Source organism: Strigops habroptila, chromosome 5, assembly GCF_004027225.2.
Source record: "Strigops habroptila isolate Jane chromosome 5, bStrHab1.2.pri, whole genome shotgun sequence".
Taxonomy (NCBI): domain Eukaryota; kingdom Metazoa; phylum Chordata; class Aves; order Psittaciformes; family Psittacidae; genus Strigops; species Strigops habroptila.
In genome coordinates this window covers 19,954,889-19,972,899 of record NC_044281.2, presented here as the reverse complement: position 1 = coordinate 19,972,899, position 18,011 = coordinate 19,954,889, and the positions used below count along the sequence as shown (strand labels likewise).

General features: G+C 37.6%; 1 protein-coding gene across 4 annotated transcripts in view; it reads right to left on the bottom strand.

Annotated features, from left to right (window-relative positions):
• Nucleotides 1–18,011, bottom strand: part of METTL8 (methyltransferase like 8) — a 29,455-nt gene that overhangs the window by 9,755 nt on the left and 1,689 nt on the right. The window contains exons 1-7 of one of the 4 annotated variants that reach the window (XM_030487538.1): nt 17,846–17,928; nt 17,080–17,187; nt 16,437–16,527; nt 11,491–11,646; nt 7,155–7,246; nt 1,951–2,342; nt 1,310–1,359 (exon numbers count right to left, since the gene is read on the bottom strand). In XM_030487538.1, the coding sequence (XP_030343398.1) occupies nt 1,310–1,359; nt 1,951–2,342; nt 7,155–7,246; nt 11,491–11,646; nt 16,437–16,471 (725 nt within the window). In that variant the 5' untranslated portion in view covers nt 16,472–16,527; nt 17,080–17,187; nt 17,846–17,928. Of the gene's footprint in view, nt 1–1,309; nt 1,360–1,950; nt 2,343–7,154; nt 7,247–9,953; nt 10,051–11,490; nt 11,647–16,436; nt 16,528–17,079; nt 17,188–17,845; nt 17,929–18,011 lie in introns of those variants that run through there. The other 3 variants (XM_030487537.1, XM_030487539.1, XM_030487540.1) reach the window with 3 other exon arrangements.

The following is an 18,011-nucleotide window of genomic DNA, read 5'->3' as shown; positions in this document are numbered from 1 at the left end:
AAAATTTAAGGGGGACAGGGAGAAGCAGTTTAAAAGTTATGTTGCAAACCTAAGTGGAAATTTTTTTTGTAGCCAGGGTACACTCATACTTGATACTGGCTTCCTTTTATAGATATACAGGAGGCGATTTTTATATTATTAAATTCAGAATAAAACCAACTGCTGTAAAGCCAGGCCTGCCAAGAGATGTTTCCATCAGGTCATATACAAGACAAATGTGTGAGTTGTTCAGCGTACCAACTGATGTGATTGATTGAAGGATTTGCATAAGAATAGAGATCTCCAAGAAAAATACCTAATGAGTGGATTCTTAATTATCAAAAATGCCAACCTATGACTAATGCCTCACTAATGTGATGAAAACACAAGTTTGTCTCATCTTTTTTATTACAGCCACATGATAACTTTTATATATATATATATCATTACTTTCCAAACTTTTCATATGAAACAGGGCTCCCCTTTCATTACATGCTGACTAAAGCAAAGCATTTGTTGTGGGATGAAGACGCATTGCTAACACTAATAGCTTTCATGTATGACCCTGGTGCATCTCTTGATTCCTCCTGCTCTCTGCTTCCCTATCTGCAAAGTGGAGTATTTTTGTATAGTGGTGAGGCAAGCAATTAGAATTCATTTATAGAATAATGAACTGTGTCGTATTCAAGCTCTTGGAGGCATGAATAAAAGAAATCTATTTCAACCCTTGATACATACACAGCCATTCCAATAAAACCTTCCTGCATACATGGGAGGGAGGACGCGCTGCTGTAACAGCTTTTTCTAAAACAGGAAGCTAAGTGTATTAAGACGTTTCAAGGAATTAAGTAAGGCAAAGCAGGACTTGCACCTTCCTTGACACTAAAACCTGAGCAATATGACAAAGTGTAGCAGCCAAATTAAGAAATAATACAATTTATTACCAGTAGATCGTATGCCATTACCTACTGTCTCTGATTTTGGCTTTTTGAAAAGGTACCTGGCAGTTTTACAGTGACATATAAGACAAGAGAGCATTTCACCTGCCTGAGATTAACTACAAGAAATCAGTCTGAACGCACCTGAAGACAAGCCTTGTCACCAAATATGGTCCCCCCAAGACTGAGGTTGACCAGTATGAGGAATATCTTGTACTGATGCTACCAGCATTATCTGTGGTCTGCAAGCAATCCAAATTTCAGGCCTGTAAAACAGTCCACTTAACACTTCCTGCAGGAGTGGTCTAGCACCAGCAATTGAAGAAAATAAAAAAGATGAAAATAGCACTTTCATATTTGAAAATCCATACGTACTACTATATACTACATACCACAGAACTTTCAAAATAGGAAAGACGCTGTTTCCAGCACCACAACCAACCTAAAATCAGAAGAGAAATAAAAAGTTAAAATAAATGAACAAATAAAACCTCCTATGTTTTTTATTTTTGTCTTACATTAGTTGGTAAGCAGGACCCATTAGACTTGAAGGTATGTTGGACAGAAAAGGTATAAACAACTTATACGACAATTCTCAAATCACTTCTATGGTCATGTTTCTCCTCTATGTCTTTCTAAAGTTAAGCGAGGATCCACCTCTCAATCTGCATAGTAAAATGCAGTATTCTTGTCCAATTTCACCATTTGGCAAGAATGCATCAAGTACTTACACTTTAAGACAGAGCACTTTAAGAACAAAGCACATTAAGACATAACTTTCCTTAGGAAATTAGAAATCCAGCTTCCAGCGAAAATTGAATCACAATCTAGCCCTAAATTCTGATTTGGGAGAAACTTTATGGGGAAAACAAAGCTCAGATCCTAGGTTTCTCTGAAAGTTTCTGCCATAAATGAACGTAGTTGTCAAATTCGAAATGTTTACTTTCTTGATACTTACTAAGAGTCTTTACCAGGGTTTTGAGCAAGTAAGTGGAGCTCTATATGATGGTTAGGAACATTTACAGTGCATTACCTCTAATATTCTGTAAGTGGCATCACTACCAGGGAAGGATTCTAGCCTGTCAAGTTCTTCTCCACAGTTTTTACCCCGAGGATTGTCAGTAAGAGACTTTACTTGGCTTTTATGATATACGTCTCCTCGTACAGAAGTAGAACCACCTTCATAACTTCTCTTCAAATATTTTTCTCCTTCCTCAAACATTTCATTTTTGTGTGAAAAACTGTTGGTACTGTTTATTTTTGTATGTTCTGAAGATCTTTCTTCTGTTTTCAACCTTTCTCTCCTTTTTTCTGGAAGAATTTCTGGAAACTCCAGGAACAGCCAATTGCGATCCTTGAAAAAGTTATTTTTATGAGTCTTGTAAAATTCATTCCAATATTTACTGGCTTCTCTCTCATATTTATCTGAAATTAAAACAAAATAAAAACTTGGTGAATATGAGCTTAGCTACAAATCACTGTAAAGCAACATGGAAATCAGACCCCAAATTTACATTTTAAAAATCCATAGCTTCCCACAGTGTACACATTTAAATAAAAACATATGGATTTGGGGTCTGAACTTAATCTGTACCCAAAATAACTTCCATGAAAGTTTAATTAGATTTTATGTCACTTAAGATGGGGCAGACAGGCTTTCTGCATCATCTCCCCCCCCCCCCGCCAAATGTAGTGACATAAAGGAACAGCACCACTGAAATATGCAATCCTAAGTTTCTAAGACACGCTTTCATGTATCAAATTATAAAAACAAGGCATCTTTTCAATTAAATGTTCTCCATGTTTTTCCTATTTAAGTAATACTAAATTGAAATTAATTTAATGATTTATGAAACTCTATGAACAATTGCAAATTTGTGGGTAGCTAGTCATCTCTCAATAAAACCATCAATTAGAAATCCAGTTCTGTGAACTAGAGTGATAAATGCTACTGCATAGCCAATAGACAGTAATTCATTCTTAACCATTCAACAATGCAGTTTTGACAGAAAACAACAATACAGTCAGAAGCAACATACTGGCTTTCTTACTTTCAAAACACTTCAGAAAGTCTTACAATAGACCTTTGTGTTAACTTTTAATTCACAAAACATTCTAACTGAATGTTGGAATGACAAAGAACAGGACTGGAAGAGATTTCACCCAGTTGGGGAATTCATACCCCTTCTCCATGGAAATTTGTTCAACTTGTTCTTAAAATATCATCTTTCATACAGTTTGACAACTTTCTTCAGTAATATATTACAGTCCTTCACCATCTGTACAGTTAGAAGCCTTTTCTCATAGCTAACCTGAAATTTCCTTATTGTAATTTAAGTCTAATAATTGTCCCATTAACCAAACAAATACAGCAAAGACTACTCCTCTTTGTAAGACTTCTTTACTTATTTGAAGTCTTTTACTATGTCTCCCATAAACAATCTCTTTTCTAGATTGTCTAAACCTAACTCTCTCCTTCTTTCTACAGAAGTCATGATTTTTAGACTTCTGATCGTTTTCATTTTTCTCCTCCAAATACTCTCCAACTGATTTACTACTTTTTGGTGCTGTATTCTGGTAAAGGCATTATCAACACAGAGCAAAAGGACTATTTTACAAGGCTTACAGGCTGTAATCCTGTTTATAACTCCCAGTTTGCCATTTTGCAACAGCATGACACTGCTGATTCAGCTAGTGATTCACCACAACCCTCAGATCTTCTTCTGCAAAATGACTACCTAGCCAATTGTTCCAGAAGCTACTATTTTTTTCAAGGAATTATTCCTAAGCAAAATATTCTGCATCTATTTTTAGCAAATATTTATCTTTCAGATCCTTCCCCCCCCCCCATTTGTCCAGATCTTTCTGAATCCTAATCCCAACCTTCACCATACTTGAAACATCTCTTCACTTAGTATCATCTTCAAGTCTTCCATTTCCTGAGGTCACTAATGAAAATACCAAGCAGAACTGGACATGGAACAAAACACTTCTATGCCCAGCATCGCTTTCCATTTTGAAACAATCTCTCTAGGCATTCATTCACCCAAAAGCAGTTTCATTAGCTCTTGCTTGCCTAACTTGCTTATGAAAATGTCAAGTAAAGCAAGTCAGAAGCCTGACTAAGGATAAATTTCAAGACGTCTGCTGTTTTTTCCTTATCCCCAGGGCTTGTAACCGTCTCCAAGAAGGAAATTAGCTTGATTTTGCATGATTTATTCTTGAAAAATATTTGTTGGCCAGTATTCATCTCCTTTGTTCTTCCAAACCCAGTGTCTGCAAGCTCTGGATTAACTCTTCCAGTATTTTTCCAGGAATTGAAACTAATTATCTGACTCTTCTCTTTTAGGCCTTCACTTTTAAAAAAGTAAATATTCTCTTTTCTGCTTTCCCAGTCATCTATGTACTCTATGGATTTACTTTGTAACATGTTCTTTCTCAGTACGAGAACAAGATCTTTCCTCCTTCTCACTAGCACTAACTGTGTTAGCCACTGGACTGCAGCTAACCCTTTCAAAGGAAGGCTGATAAAAAGATAAGAATTACAGCTTTCTCAATGTCTCTTTTGTTGATGGTTTTCCCTTCCTCATCCCTCCTAAGTATCAAATCAAATCTTTTTCTTGTTTCTACCCCCCCATTCCCAAAGCATTTACAGAACTGTTTCTTGTTGCCCTTGATATCTCTTGCTAAGTGTACATCATATAATGTGTTGCCTTTTTTATTTTGTCCCTACCCACTTACACTGACCCAATCATTCTTTTAATAAAAAGGCGCAGAATAAATATATGGTGCATTTCTCCTAATACTCTCATTTAAATCTTAGAATACTATTTCCTAAATCACTACAGCTTTTCAGAGATAAACAAGGCTGAGAATTATCATTAGAGGCACAGACAGGCAGTGGGAAGTGACAAGGAGGTGGCAGAATGCCTTGTCCTAGAAATCTGCATAATTTTCTTAAATTTAATTTAATATAACATTTAATACATCCAATTGTATTATTAAAGGGCAAGACCCAGCCATGCAGAGTAATTGGACAGACTTGTTTTATATTATAATTGCACTGTTGATTGAGGTCATATATACCAGATTTCAATAGCGTAAGTTGAACATTTATAGACTGCTCAGAGTTGGTATAAAAAACCCTGCACAACTTCCACTCAAAAGGTTCTGAAATCATTATTATCTCTTGTTAATAGTCCCTACTTTTCTACAAGTCTGGTCAGACTTGTAGACTGTATTTAAATACAGTTATATTTAATATCTAATATTTTAAATAGACTTGTGTTTAGATTCCCATCAAGTTTTCCAGATTTCAGAACTGAAGGAAAGCAATAGCTGAAATCAGCCTTTCAAATTGTGTTAGTACGATATTATGTAGGTTCAAGTGAAAGAACACTACTTTCCATTCTTTCACTGGTCACTCCTGCACCACAGCGTAATAACCACGCATGCAGTAGTATTATCATTTTTTTGCTTCATTTTGTATATTTAAGTAGGCTGACTACTAAATTTTCCAAAACATGTAAAAATGACAAAACTAAAACTTACAGCCTTCAGAGGAAAAAAAATTCCCTACTTAGTCAATAGATTTTTCTCTGTAACAGAATCTTTCAACACTAGCAGGCATACTAATAAGTAAATCAAATTCCTAAAGGTAGTACCGTGAGTTCATTCAGTTTAACTTTTCTTGTTTTAACAAGGCTCACCAGAATAATTTATCACTATTTTAGTATAATAAAACTGTTGAAATTTGCCTTGTCTTTTTCGCCTTACTGCGGTTTCCAAAGCCCCAAAATAACCTGCTCATTAGCTTCAGTCTAGTTCACTGTTTACACAAATAGGCCAAAATGTACTTCCACTTGCAGAATGAAGCTGAAGCTTTCTGAAGGAACACTATCAGAAATGCTCACCTATTCAAGTTCTAAACAGAGGGGCATTCATAGGAAATGTCCTTGGATTCTTGTATTTCTTGGCAATAGACAAATGCTTGATTATTCCATTTCTCACCAGTACAAACTAAGTTCTAATTCATTGTAGATGAAGAAAGAAAGATTCCATGAGCCACATGCTTACACAGCTTACTTTTCAATTATGAGCTCTTTTTCAACTTCTTATACAAACCAAATGAAAATATTGGTCCTTTTTAAAAAACAAACATCGTACTCCTGTGTTCAGGTACAGAATGTGACAAGCAACAGAAAAGGACAGGATGACTATCCCAAGGTATTTAAAGTGACAAAGGGCACACAATCCAAGACACATTCACAGGTAATTCAAATAAACTCCAACATGTGCCCTAGCTACATCAATGAAACTGAACACAGGATCATAATGACACCAGCTAATTTGATAGGTTCAAGACACACTAAGTAAACTGAGGCTGAGGACATCCAAGTAATTGTTTTCAGAATATTTTTCTAATAAAGGAATAAATTAAGAATCCAGTCTTCTATGTTACTATCAAGTTGATACTCCAGCTTTAGCATACATAACTATCCCACAGTTTAGTCTAAGTTTTAGTTTGTCAGCTTGAACCTAGAGCTATCGTTCTTCAGAAATGCAGAACATTGTTGCCCTTCTGAAGACAGGCACAAAATTCCTTGATAACTTACAAAGCATGATGCATGATGTATTGGAACACCTTCCAGACAAAGTGAACACACTGCTTCCTGAAGCACTCCCAGCTCAGCCTGGCCAAGGCAGCAAGCCGGGACCAGCTGGGACCAGTGCAACTTTCATAGCACTTAACGGAAATATGGTGCAATGTACAAACACTAGCTCTCTAAACAGTCCACAGATCATTAAAAAGCATTTGAACTTGGGAACTTTCAGCCCCAGCATCCGAACTGGCTGAAAATTCTTTCCCTTTGATGAAGTAACAATCCTGTGTAATAAGAAATAACAGTCCTGTATAACATTCTGAAGAACTGCAAAAGAAGTCAGAACTTGTAACTGCACCATACTGATGTATTTGTTTTACATAGAGCCTACTGCCCCCCAAAATAGAAAATAGCTCAAGTAAGTAACTGAAGTGCTAGAAAAACACACTTTGAGACAATCTTTTGAGGCCACAAAAAATAAAAGGGTGAGGGGAGAGAGTAAAGAAAAATGCCCACAATAAACAAATTTAGACATGAAAATGTAGAAATAAAAAGAGTTCCTGGATTTGAAAGTATCTTTCATTGCTTTAATAGCATTTTAAAAGGAATTTTTAAGCCATTAGGAATTTGTTACCTTGGTCTTCCCACTGGACTTTCACAAGTGAGTTCTCTGCCGCTTTTTCCTTGGCATTCTCCTCTTCTTCTTGTGACCACTGCATGTGGTCCCTGCAAAAGGCAGTTGAAGAACCAGCCTTTAAATAGGATTTCCCATAATATTTTTTCCCAGGTGAAACAGTGACAAATTAACTGTACTGTCTCAAATACACTTTTTTTTTTGAATGCAAGCAAATGCCCACAAGAAGACTGACAGAAAAACCCCTAAGTTTCAGTGTATGATAGATAAAAATGAATTACTAGTTAGGTAAAACTCAAGTGATAAAGAAAAATTTGCTAACTGCAAAGAGCATGAAGTAGTATGCTTTTTTTTTTTTTTAACTTAATAATCATATAATGGTCTGGGTTGGAAGGGACCTTAAAGATTATCTGATCATCTAGTTCCAAGCCCCTGCCATGGGCAGGGACACCTTCCACTAGACCAGGTTGCTCCAAGCTCCATCCAACCTGGCCTTGAACACTGCCAGGGATGGGGCAGCCACAGCTTCTCTGGGCAGCCTGTGCCAGTGTCTCAGCACCCTCACAGTGAAGAATTTTTTCCTAATATCTAATCTAAATCTACTCTCTTTCATCTTAAAGCCATTAATAAGATTTAACATATATCTTGCAAATTTAGTGCACTTACAGGAATGTATTTTGAGTGTCCCATTAGAATTGTGTTTAGCTGGATATAGTAATAGACCTATCAACAAACACCCTGATGGAAGAAATTTTTCACATTGCTAATCTTTATGATGAGGAATAAAGGTCGTTTAGCAAAGGAATCAGCTGTTCCTGAAAACAGAGAGGATAATCCACTTATTCAAGTGGAACAGGTGGATTTGACGAACAGGATTTTACTGATTTGGGGAATAGAGACAGGAAACATTTAGAAAATTAAGAATGAGACATTCATAAGAAAAGACAAGCAATGCTTCAATGGTTCCAGAGTCTATGTTATCTATATTTGTGTAAAGTGGTTAACTAAATGTTATATTAATCTATTAAAGGGTTGAGGAACCAAGCCAAGATCTGACACTGATGACTAAACAGCCTTCCCTGCAGAGTCTGTGTTTGGATCAGGCCACAAAGGCAATGCCCAAAAATGTGCTGCTGGCAGCTTTTAAAAGCAAATTAGCTGTCCCTATAGATTGTCCACTTTGAACAGTTTTAGAAATCAGATAAAATTAGATAATATAATTCAAGTAAGCTATTAGATCCTAATCCTACTGAAATCAATTAACAGAAAGCTTATGACTAAAATTCCTTTGGTTACTATGGGAAAAGGAACAAGGTGCCAACTTGAGAAGAGTTGATTGTCTCTAAAAGCTAACAAGCATCTTCCTGTTCCATGCTTGGTGACATATAGGTAATTTAATTCTTAGACCCTCACTGTTCCTCTTTTGTTAATTGTGGGAGACTAATTGGTATGTATTTGTCTGCTTGCCTCAGACTTGATTTCCGCATCTCTACTGAAATATTTCTCATTATTGTCCCCAGCAGGTTGCCTCTCCCCTTCCTGTATTTGTTCATATACCAAATGTTCCTGTGCAGTGTCAAGGTTCTGAAAGACGTGCTGTAGTAGAATAAAACTGAATGACCCAAGCATTACCAGGCAGCCATTCTCTTGGAAAGACTTGCTACTCTCACTGCTATCACTGTTTTTGACCTTGCCTATTCCAGCAAGCTAAAACCAAGCACTATTCAGATGACGGTAATATACAGTCAGCTCTTCTGACAGATGACTTGCTGTGGTATAAGCTTTAGCTAATCATTTTTAATTCATCACTGTGTGTTTGTCACTATAGGTGCCTGAAGTCCCCCATCTTCATCAGTAACAGTTTTTTCCCTTTTGTCCCCCTTGAAAATTCATAAAGCTGAAGAAAGATCTTTTGGCTCTTTCCTAGAAATTGCTGTCTGGAAGACCCCAAACAACAGGACTGCAGCAGCACTTCTTGATCAAAATCTGCAAAAGAGTGGACATAGCATAGTTCCTATGCAAACTATTTACATAGTCTGGATGCTTTGAATGAGGCAGCTCCTTCAGCAACACAAGTTGGCAGGAACACAGAATATAGAAGAATTCTAAGTACATAAGTGTTTAAATATGGAAGTGTTTTAAGATGAACACTGCCAGCAGTAAAGCAAGCTATCCATTTTAACCACACCAGGAACTGTTAACATGAGTAGGCCTGACATGAGATCAAGCAATGCTACTTTCAGTTCAGCTTATTTGACTTAGCCTTTTTCCATTAACTTGTTCGCTAACATTGGGTTTAATTATCTCTGAAAACTAATACATGAAAACTATGTCAATTACTAACCTGAATAGAAGCAGACATTTTTTGCTCCAATGTTTAGCATCATTCATTATTTCTCTCTCAAAATGACAGAAAAGCACCACAGCAAGTATCTAAAGCATTAGTTCCCAAATTTAATTTGCTTAGTGTTCCCAGCAGCAATGGTGGCAGCTCTTGGCCCCCTGCCAATCCACCACAGGCAAAAAGAAGGATGCTACTTTATGAAGTACGAGAGTGGAAAACAAAAAGAAGTAAATCCTTATACATCAATGCCAGGGAAGATGAATCTGTTATGCTCACCCTGCACAATCTACTTAGCTCAACCACCACTCATCCTGATCCCCCTTATCTCCCTAGTGAGAACCCTGCCAGTTCTGCAAGCCTCAGATCCAAGGACCTCCTCCCACTTTATAGCCAGGTTCTTGATTTATCAAGAACTTCACAACTTCCATGCAACCTCCACTCCAACTCAGTTTCACCTGTTTTCCCTTCTGAGCTGCATGGATCCATCTGCAGAACCACTTTCTGAGCAACGCTGTTCCTTTCAATCCCATCTTCACATTCCATCCCAACCACCTGCATCATAGTTTGACAACTTTGTATTAGACTGTTACCAAATGCTAGAAAGAAAAACTGAAGCTACAGTGATCAGTTACGTGGAAGGAAATTAAAAAATTAAAACTGAGTTTCATCGAGGTACAATATTACAGAAAAAGGGTGGCCTTTTTCTTAAAATCTTTTTCTACCTTGACTGTATAGCCCACATTTGAATCAGCATTCACACAAGTAAACGATTTTTCCACCTAGCAGGAGGTACCAAGTCTCGAAGATGCTCAAGAACTACACTGCATATAGATTTATGACACCAAGATACCCTCTTTTAACGCAATAACCAGCCAGCTTCCTTGACCAAGGAACTTAGAGAATCACAGAATGGTTTGGGTTGGAAGGGACCTTAAAGATCATCTAGTTCCAAGCCCTGCCACGGGCAGGGACACCTTCCACTAGACCATGACTGGTTATCATTAGCCATATCCAATGCCTTTGCTAAATTTTGCTAAATTAAATCCTTGTTCTCAAAAATGGTGTGTGGTATAATTCAAAAATGTATTTTAATATTCTGTAGAAAATAATCTCTTGTATAGCTTCTAAAATCCCCACTTCTCTTTTCATCAAATATTCCTTGTTCTTAAGTTATGAACTATAGGAACAAAAAATCCTGGTCTTCCAAATATCTTAGGTAGATATTCTTCTACTTTCTACATAGATTTAGATATTCTTCCATCCTTCTAACACTTCTTGTATCACTTACTGTTTTGTATTCATCTCCATTCCATGGTCAAAAATCCTAGCCTTTTCAGTGTCAGTTTTCCCACTGTGTTGACTAGCATTCTCACTCTTTTCAGAGCCCATGTTAATCACAATAATACCTTTTAGAGATGGAGCTGTACTGCTGCAAATCAGGGCAATTCTTATTCTTGTTAACATTTACATGTTAATATTTTCTCTGCAATTACATCCCTTCTTTACGTTAAGACACAACTTCTTTTGACAGTTGTGTGCTGTATGGAAATCTCTGCTGAACTTTCTGTAACATCTTCTGCAGACCTTCCGAAGGATTCAAGTAATTTACATGTTCCTTTCAAAATGTGTCCATTTTAGAATACAGGACTAACCCAGTGTGCAACGTTGTTGTACCTAACTAGTAAATTTCTGCCATTATATATACCATGGACTATCTTATCTCTACACTATCTGTCTTTGAATTCATTACTGATCTATAACAATATTTTGCCTTTCATTCCATGACTAACTACTTGTTCAGCAGCTTTTTACACAAGTCACCAAGCACTTGTAAGTGTCAGGTTACTTGTGACAATCTCAACTTTTCTCTAGCACTACATTTACAGATCTATTCTGGCCATCCATTGTAATACACACACCCACATACCACTATTCATCATAGTAAATAATATACAAAAAAGGTATGAAAATCAGCCTGGAAAAACATCTCACCACATGTTATGCTCAAAAACCTTAGAAGGATCAGTTAAAATCCGTGATCCAAGTGGAGCAGTTGGTCGTCTACTACTTTGGTGCCTCTGTTGCATCTTGCTTTTCCTCAGACAGAAAGCAGAAAGCCTTGTAATGAAATTCATTTTGTTCAGAGACCTGAAAATACAATTAACTCAAATTACAGTTTTGCTGTAACTTAATCGTTTATGTCACTTACATGAGAAACTGGTCAAATAATCAAGCACCAATATCAGCTTTAGTAATAATCTTTTACTATAATATCAATTTAAAGGCTTTTTAGAAAATAGCAATATCCCTTCGGTGTGCTGAAAGCCCAAATAATCCCAAAGCAGGCTACTGGAATGAAACCAGTTGAAATATAAATGACTTGGTACCATTTCAAAGACTTAGCAGGCAGAGCGAGGAGAAAAACCCAGAAATACACAGTAAAACAACAAACCAAGTCTGACATTGTACTTTTACAAGAAGCAAGAAGCGATCAGTAAAGAAACCACTTGTTCTAGTGAGTACATACTGTTATTGAGACTGACATTTTTCACCCCATTCACTAGGTAACAGTCTTCACAAGATTTCATTCCAGAATTGTTACTATGGCTTTACACTTATAGGTAAAAAAGATATATTTTTTTTTTTTAAAGTGTAAACATTATGCCCCAGAAAGGCTTCCAAAATTTCTGCCATGAGTTCTCCTGATCCCTGCTTAATGCGCCCTTTGAAATGAATGGCTTTAAATGTAAAGTTTCTATTCATGCAAATTATAATGTGCTTGAGATTTTTCTATTACATGTATAATTCTGTCCTATATTGCTTTATTTTACTTGGAACCTTTTCATACAGTATTAAGAATGAAAGATAAAACGTGTGTGTAGCTACTACTAGCATTTTGTCTTGTTAGGGTTTTTTGGGGGTAGTTTTTGCATATTCTCATTAATGTTGGCTTTCTAGGAAATGGCTAATATGAAATACCCCTCCTACAACTTTTACCCTGATGTGTCTTTGTTCTTTTTTTCCTTCCAATTTTTTTCGAGTGCCACTTCTATATAAACCACACATATAAATTTAATGCATTGGAAATACAAAATGTTGTTACAAAAGAACAGGCACAAGACATTATTAGAAAACATTCTGTGCAAATTGGATACAAAATGAAGATTTTTATCTCAAGGAAAATAGTACTACTTGATCACAAGTCTTGTACTGTGTATAAGAAAAGATTAATTTGTACACATCAATACAAAGCCTGGCAAAGGAACCACTTCGATTAAATGAACAATTGCTCATTTAAGGTGTAGTTTTGAATGACTCATGCTTTAAAAATGGCATTGTTTATTCAGTTTAAGCCTACAGGGGAAAAAAAAAGGGGGGGGGGGAAGGAAAAAAGATTAAATTTATTTTTATTTGTCAAAAATTTAAACAAAATGGGGTTTGCTTTTGGCTGTCACAGCCAAATAAAAACACTGATAAATTTGGGCTGCTGGGACTGTAATATTACCAGGATATGGGGCATCAGCATACAGCAAAAATGTAACATTTAGTCCTATTAAAACATTAAAATCTCTTCTAATGTTAACAAGTTTATTATGCCTCTTTTTTTTTTAATGTAGCTCAGCAACAGTTTATACTTTAATTATTACAAACTGTTTGTGCTTCGTCTTTGAAAATATGTATGCATTTTTCATAACATAATGCATAATTATTAACATACATGGGCTATTATGAAATAATAATTGAGACATGAAAATTAAGACATCATGACAATTTCTGCCAAATGTGTTATTTACATAAAGGCAATGTTCTTGAAAACAAAAACAAATAGAAAATCCCCTAAAACCCCAAGCCACAATCTGATCTAAAATTATTATTATTAAATTATTGAAATGCCTGGATAAAGATTCCATGATTACATTGCAAACTGTTTACAAATCCTCCTTCAATCATTCAAAAAGATCTGAGTTAGTATCTTGCATTTCCTGTGCCAGCATTGATATTCAACATAAAACACAATGATTCAGCTGCTAGGCTAGTCACATAATTTTTCTTGGCTTTCTAAATATCTCAGTAAGAACATGAAAAGATGCACAGATGGGAATTATAGTCAGATGACTAAGATGATCTTGCATCAGTAAAATCCAGAGATGCAACTCTTTTTATGAGAATGTGATCCTTTGAGTGATAATTGCACAATTTCAGCTGATAAATTCTGAAACGTCAAGAAAATGCAAAGGGTAGGTGGGGGAGTTAAGTTTACTGTTGCTTCCAGTGTTAAATGTGAAGGAACCCTTTGGAGACATGCTGTATATCCCTGAGTGTGATGCACAGATCATCAGACTAATAGGCAATCTGGTTACTAAAGGTTCAAAAAGCATGTAAATCACTTGGAAACCTAAATTTCAGAAACCTGATTTTCAGAAGCCAGTCCATGTTCGGTTGTTTCTCTAAATGATTTGGTTAATGAAACAGCCAAACACCCTTTGTCAGATATGATGATCACACCCTGGAGCCATGACAGCAAGAAATGTTATCTGAAAGAATTAGGAGTTATCTCCTTGTTCAGAGCCACAGTCAGAGAGGCTCTAAGTTTGATTATTAATCAAAGCAATTCAGCCTTCATCTTTAAGGGTGTTATAATGAAACTGCATTACATTAAAAATGCCTATATTTTGTGGCACCATAACTATCTTCAGGAAAAAAAAAAAAACCCTTTAAAGAAACAACACACTTGGTAACACGGAAGCAACATGGAAGACTTTTTTCCCCAAGGAGCACTACATTTCAGCCATTACAATTTTGTCATTGTCAGAAACACGGATAAGGGCCTTGGTTTAATTGAGAAACTTTAAGAGAACAGCCTTAAAACTCCTCCCATCCCCAAACAATCTAACACAGCACGCTTAGTACAGCTTTTTAAAGGCTGACCTGCAGAAGGCAGTATATACATTTTTGTCCAAGAACATAATTGAATGAACTTACTGGACAAAAACATTCTGACATTTGACTGACCTCCAACTACAAAGCTAACAACTTCTTCCACCTCCAATCACCAAGCCTACTTGTAGGGTTTCTGTTACAAAGAAAAAAAATAGCCTATATTAGAAAGAGTATGTACAGCTTATGCTACATTTCTAGTCAGAAAAGTATTCTGGAAACAATGAACTTCAATACGATTACTTCTGCTTGGCACTTGGAAGCTTATCTACACAACATTTGACAATTAATTCCCAATGCTCTCCTGTAAAGCACATCTGATCTGTTTTATCACCAAACACTACAAAAACTCAGAACATCAAATACACCAAAAACTACAAGAACACCTTACGCAAAACAGATGCAAGTGGCAATCATGGACACAAACTGAAAAATTCTTCAAGATAATGGTAACACAGAGGGTGTAAATACGAATTGCCAGTGACTGTTTTTGAAATACATACTTATTAATATTTTTTAATAGTTCAAGATGTGGGAGGGGCACTTCACTGTCAACAAGACTTATTCATTAAGTGAATGCTTAATGCTATTCTGTTCTACCAAGTGACTAAACATGCCCTACTGGGGCTTCATGACTAGTCTTTCAATGGTATCATGTTGCTTCAAATGTGTGTAATTTTTTTAAGTATATTTCACAACTTTTCAAACTCAGCAGATCTAAACTCTCAACTGTTTTTCCTTCTCATGTATCATCCCCAGGAATGATGCAGACCTCCCTGTGGGCACACAGCAACTTTAGTAAAACTACTGCAGAGCACTGACTCCCAAGAAGAAAAGAAAAACAAAACAAAAATTATTTTGATTTATTCCGACTCCTGTAGAGACAACACAGTTAACATTGGTTAAAAGGCAACAGCAGATAAAAACAAACAAACAAACCCCAGCAGATACGATTTTAACCACACCTACACAAATGTTGAGCAAGAGGGGCCTGTTCTTACACCGCCGGCCAGGTAGCCTGTTAAAAAAAGAGTTGAGCGAAGAGGAAAGAGTTCATACAATGGTAGAGAGAGGGAGAGGACATAAACCAGCTCATATACTGAAAACATTTACTTCAATCACCATATATCCAGAAGATCAGCAACAGAACTTGAAGGTACATTATTCGGGAAAAAATAATGCGTGTAGGTACTACATAATCACTCTAAAGGTGAGAAAGCAGACAAAGAACTATTAGGGATGAGCAGAGAGCTGAAAGTCCTTGAGAGTTTAAAAAAATATTATTATGTAATTTCCTAATTTTGCATTCATTGAGAATTGTTTCTTGGCCGCTGTTCTCCATCGTGATACTCCTTTTGGACAAGGGTTTTGTTGAAACGGCATCATTTCAATTTATAAGAGATGTTCTGACTTCGCTATCAAAGACTATTTTGCCTTTTAAAGGAAGTGTTTTAACATAATTAAAAATACTTCAATTTGTGAAGAATACTTTTATTCCAACTGAAGGTAAAACTATATTTTGATATCGTGGAATGAAACTTCAACTTTTGTAATTAATCTACTTATAATAATATTTTCAGTGTTAATTGTTCTACTGTTCCCTGTTTCCTAACACCTAGTAAAGGCACACTCTGAAACAGTGTAGTTATAGATATTATTGACTAAAATAATCGGAATAATAGAAATTAAGAAGATACCAGTCACTTTTAGTAAATTTTCTTAAATATTGCATAACATAAAGAGGCAAATTCACAAATAATTCTTTAGGTTACAATCCTGTAAATACCTGTACACTTTTTTAACTTTACAGACAAGTTGTATTCCCACATACCAATGAGTGTTTGTATATAATGGAATTAAAATACGTAAGTATTCTGTGCAATCCTTTACCCTTTCCCTTCATTTTCCCCCTTTTTCCATGAGGTAATTCCCATATTTCCCATGTTGTTGTATACAGCCCTATACAACAAGAAATTGATTTACTAAATTAATCTACTCACAAGTTTAACACCAGGAGGAAGCCATTCAGTGACATCCACAGCTCAGAAATAAGGCTTCCCAGTTAGCCTGTGCACCCTCTGCTGGCGGGTGCTTACATGGGAAGAACAAAAAAAAGGCAAATGAAAAAGGCTGTGTTGACTTTATGTATACATATACATGCACAGTGAACATACATCTAGGTCTCCAAATATATCTGTCAATCACTTAAATTGTTTTTCAACCTTATTTTCTACAAAACACTGAATACGTAACTGTATTGCCTAACAAAAGATGATTTGTCTCAAGACAAAACATGTTTTTCTGTTATTAAAGATGGTGAGAACAGAGACAGAGCAACATGAATTTTACTGCTATCTATGATTTGCATTGAAGAACCTGGTTCATTTACACCCCTGCCAGACTCTAGATGTCTACACTGACTTTGCTTAGGTGCAACCTGTCCTGTCAGCTCTGATGTCTGTGGAGGTGTGATCGCAACCACCACGTTTATGTGTTTAGCCCACTTCACCCAAGTATCTGCAAAGCACCAAGAAATCACAGGAATCTGTCTTTTGTTATAGTATCAGCAAAGATTAGAAGTTCCACTCAGAGATCCTGAAGAACAGACATGGAAATATAAAAGATCAGCAACTTTCACATTACCCCATTTGGGCGCCTGGCCTCTGGGAAGGAAATGAATTTTTCCACAGACTTCAGTTGCTCCGCTGGCAAGCAGCAGTTGATGATTGTGACAACTTTTGGGACATAACTCTAAAAATGCAAAAATGAAGCGTCATGGATCTCAAGAAGTTTCTGCTAGCTGAGTTTTAAACAAATCCTTTTAACACACACACACGCAGACAGACAGACACATGCCCTCTAAGTCCGGGTACACCCACCCAACACCGCGGTGTCCAAAGCCACTCGCGGCCGGTACCACATGCGCGCTGCTGCTGCCCTAGGCTTGCAGAGGCACCCGGGAGAGCTCCGCCAGGACCCCCGGCTCCCCGGCAGCCCCTCGGCCTGCAGCGCCCGGTCCCGCCACCTCGCCCCGGGGCGGGGGAGATGGTTACTCTGCAGCAGGAAGACATCAGAAGGAAGGAGATACAAGTTCCCACTTTTCCTTAACTATCACTAACGAAACTTTCCTGCCTTTATTTAAAACACATGACGGGTAAAAAGCTTCCATTCACACGCGCCGACGCGCGCTGCGTTCAATTCGGTCCCTTCAAGCGCAGCCCGGCCCGGGACACAGATCCCGGTGCGCGGGCAGCTCCGCGGGTACCGGTGGGCGACCGCTGCCTGCGGCTCTCACCGACCTCTGCGTAGCGACCCTCCTCCTGCCCCGCGGCCCTCCGCGCAGCGTTTCACCAGCAGCCCCGCAGCAGCACCCCCACACCGCAGGGGTTACGCTGCTCCCGCTCGCTACCTGCGGGCACCCACGCGGCCGCAACGACAACCCGGCCCACCCCGAGCGGCGGCCGCCGCGCCTCAGGGAGCCGGCGGGCTGCTGCAGGGCATGGCGGGAGATGCAGTCCGGGCGGCAGCGGAAACTACATTCCCCGGCGGGCCGCGGGGGGGGGCGGTAGCGGTGC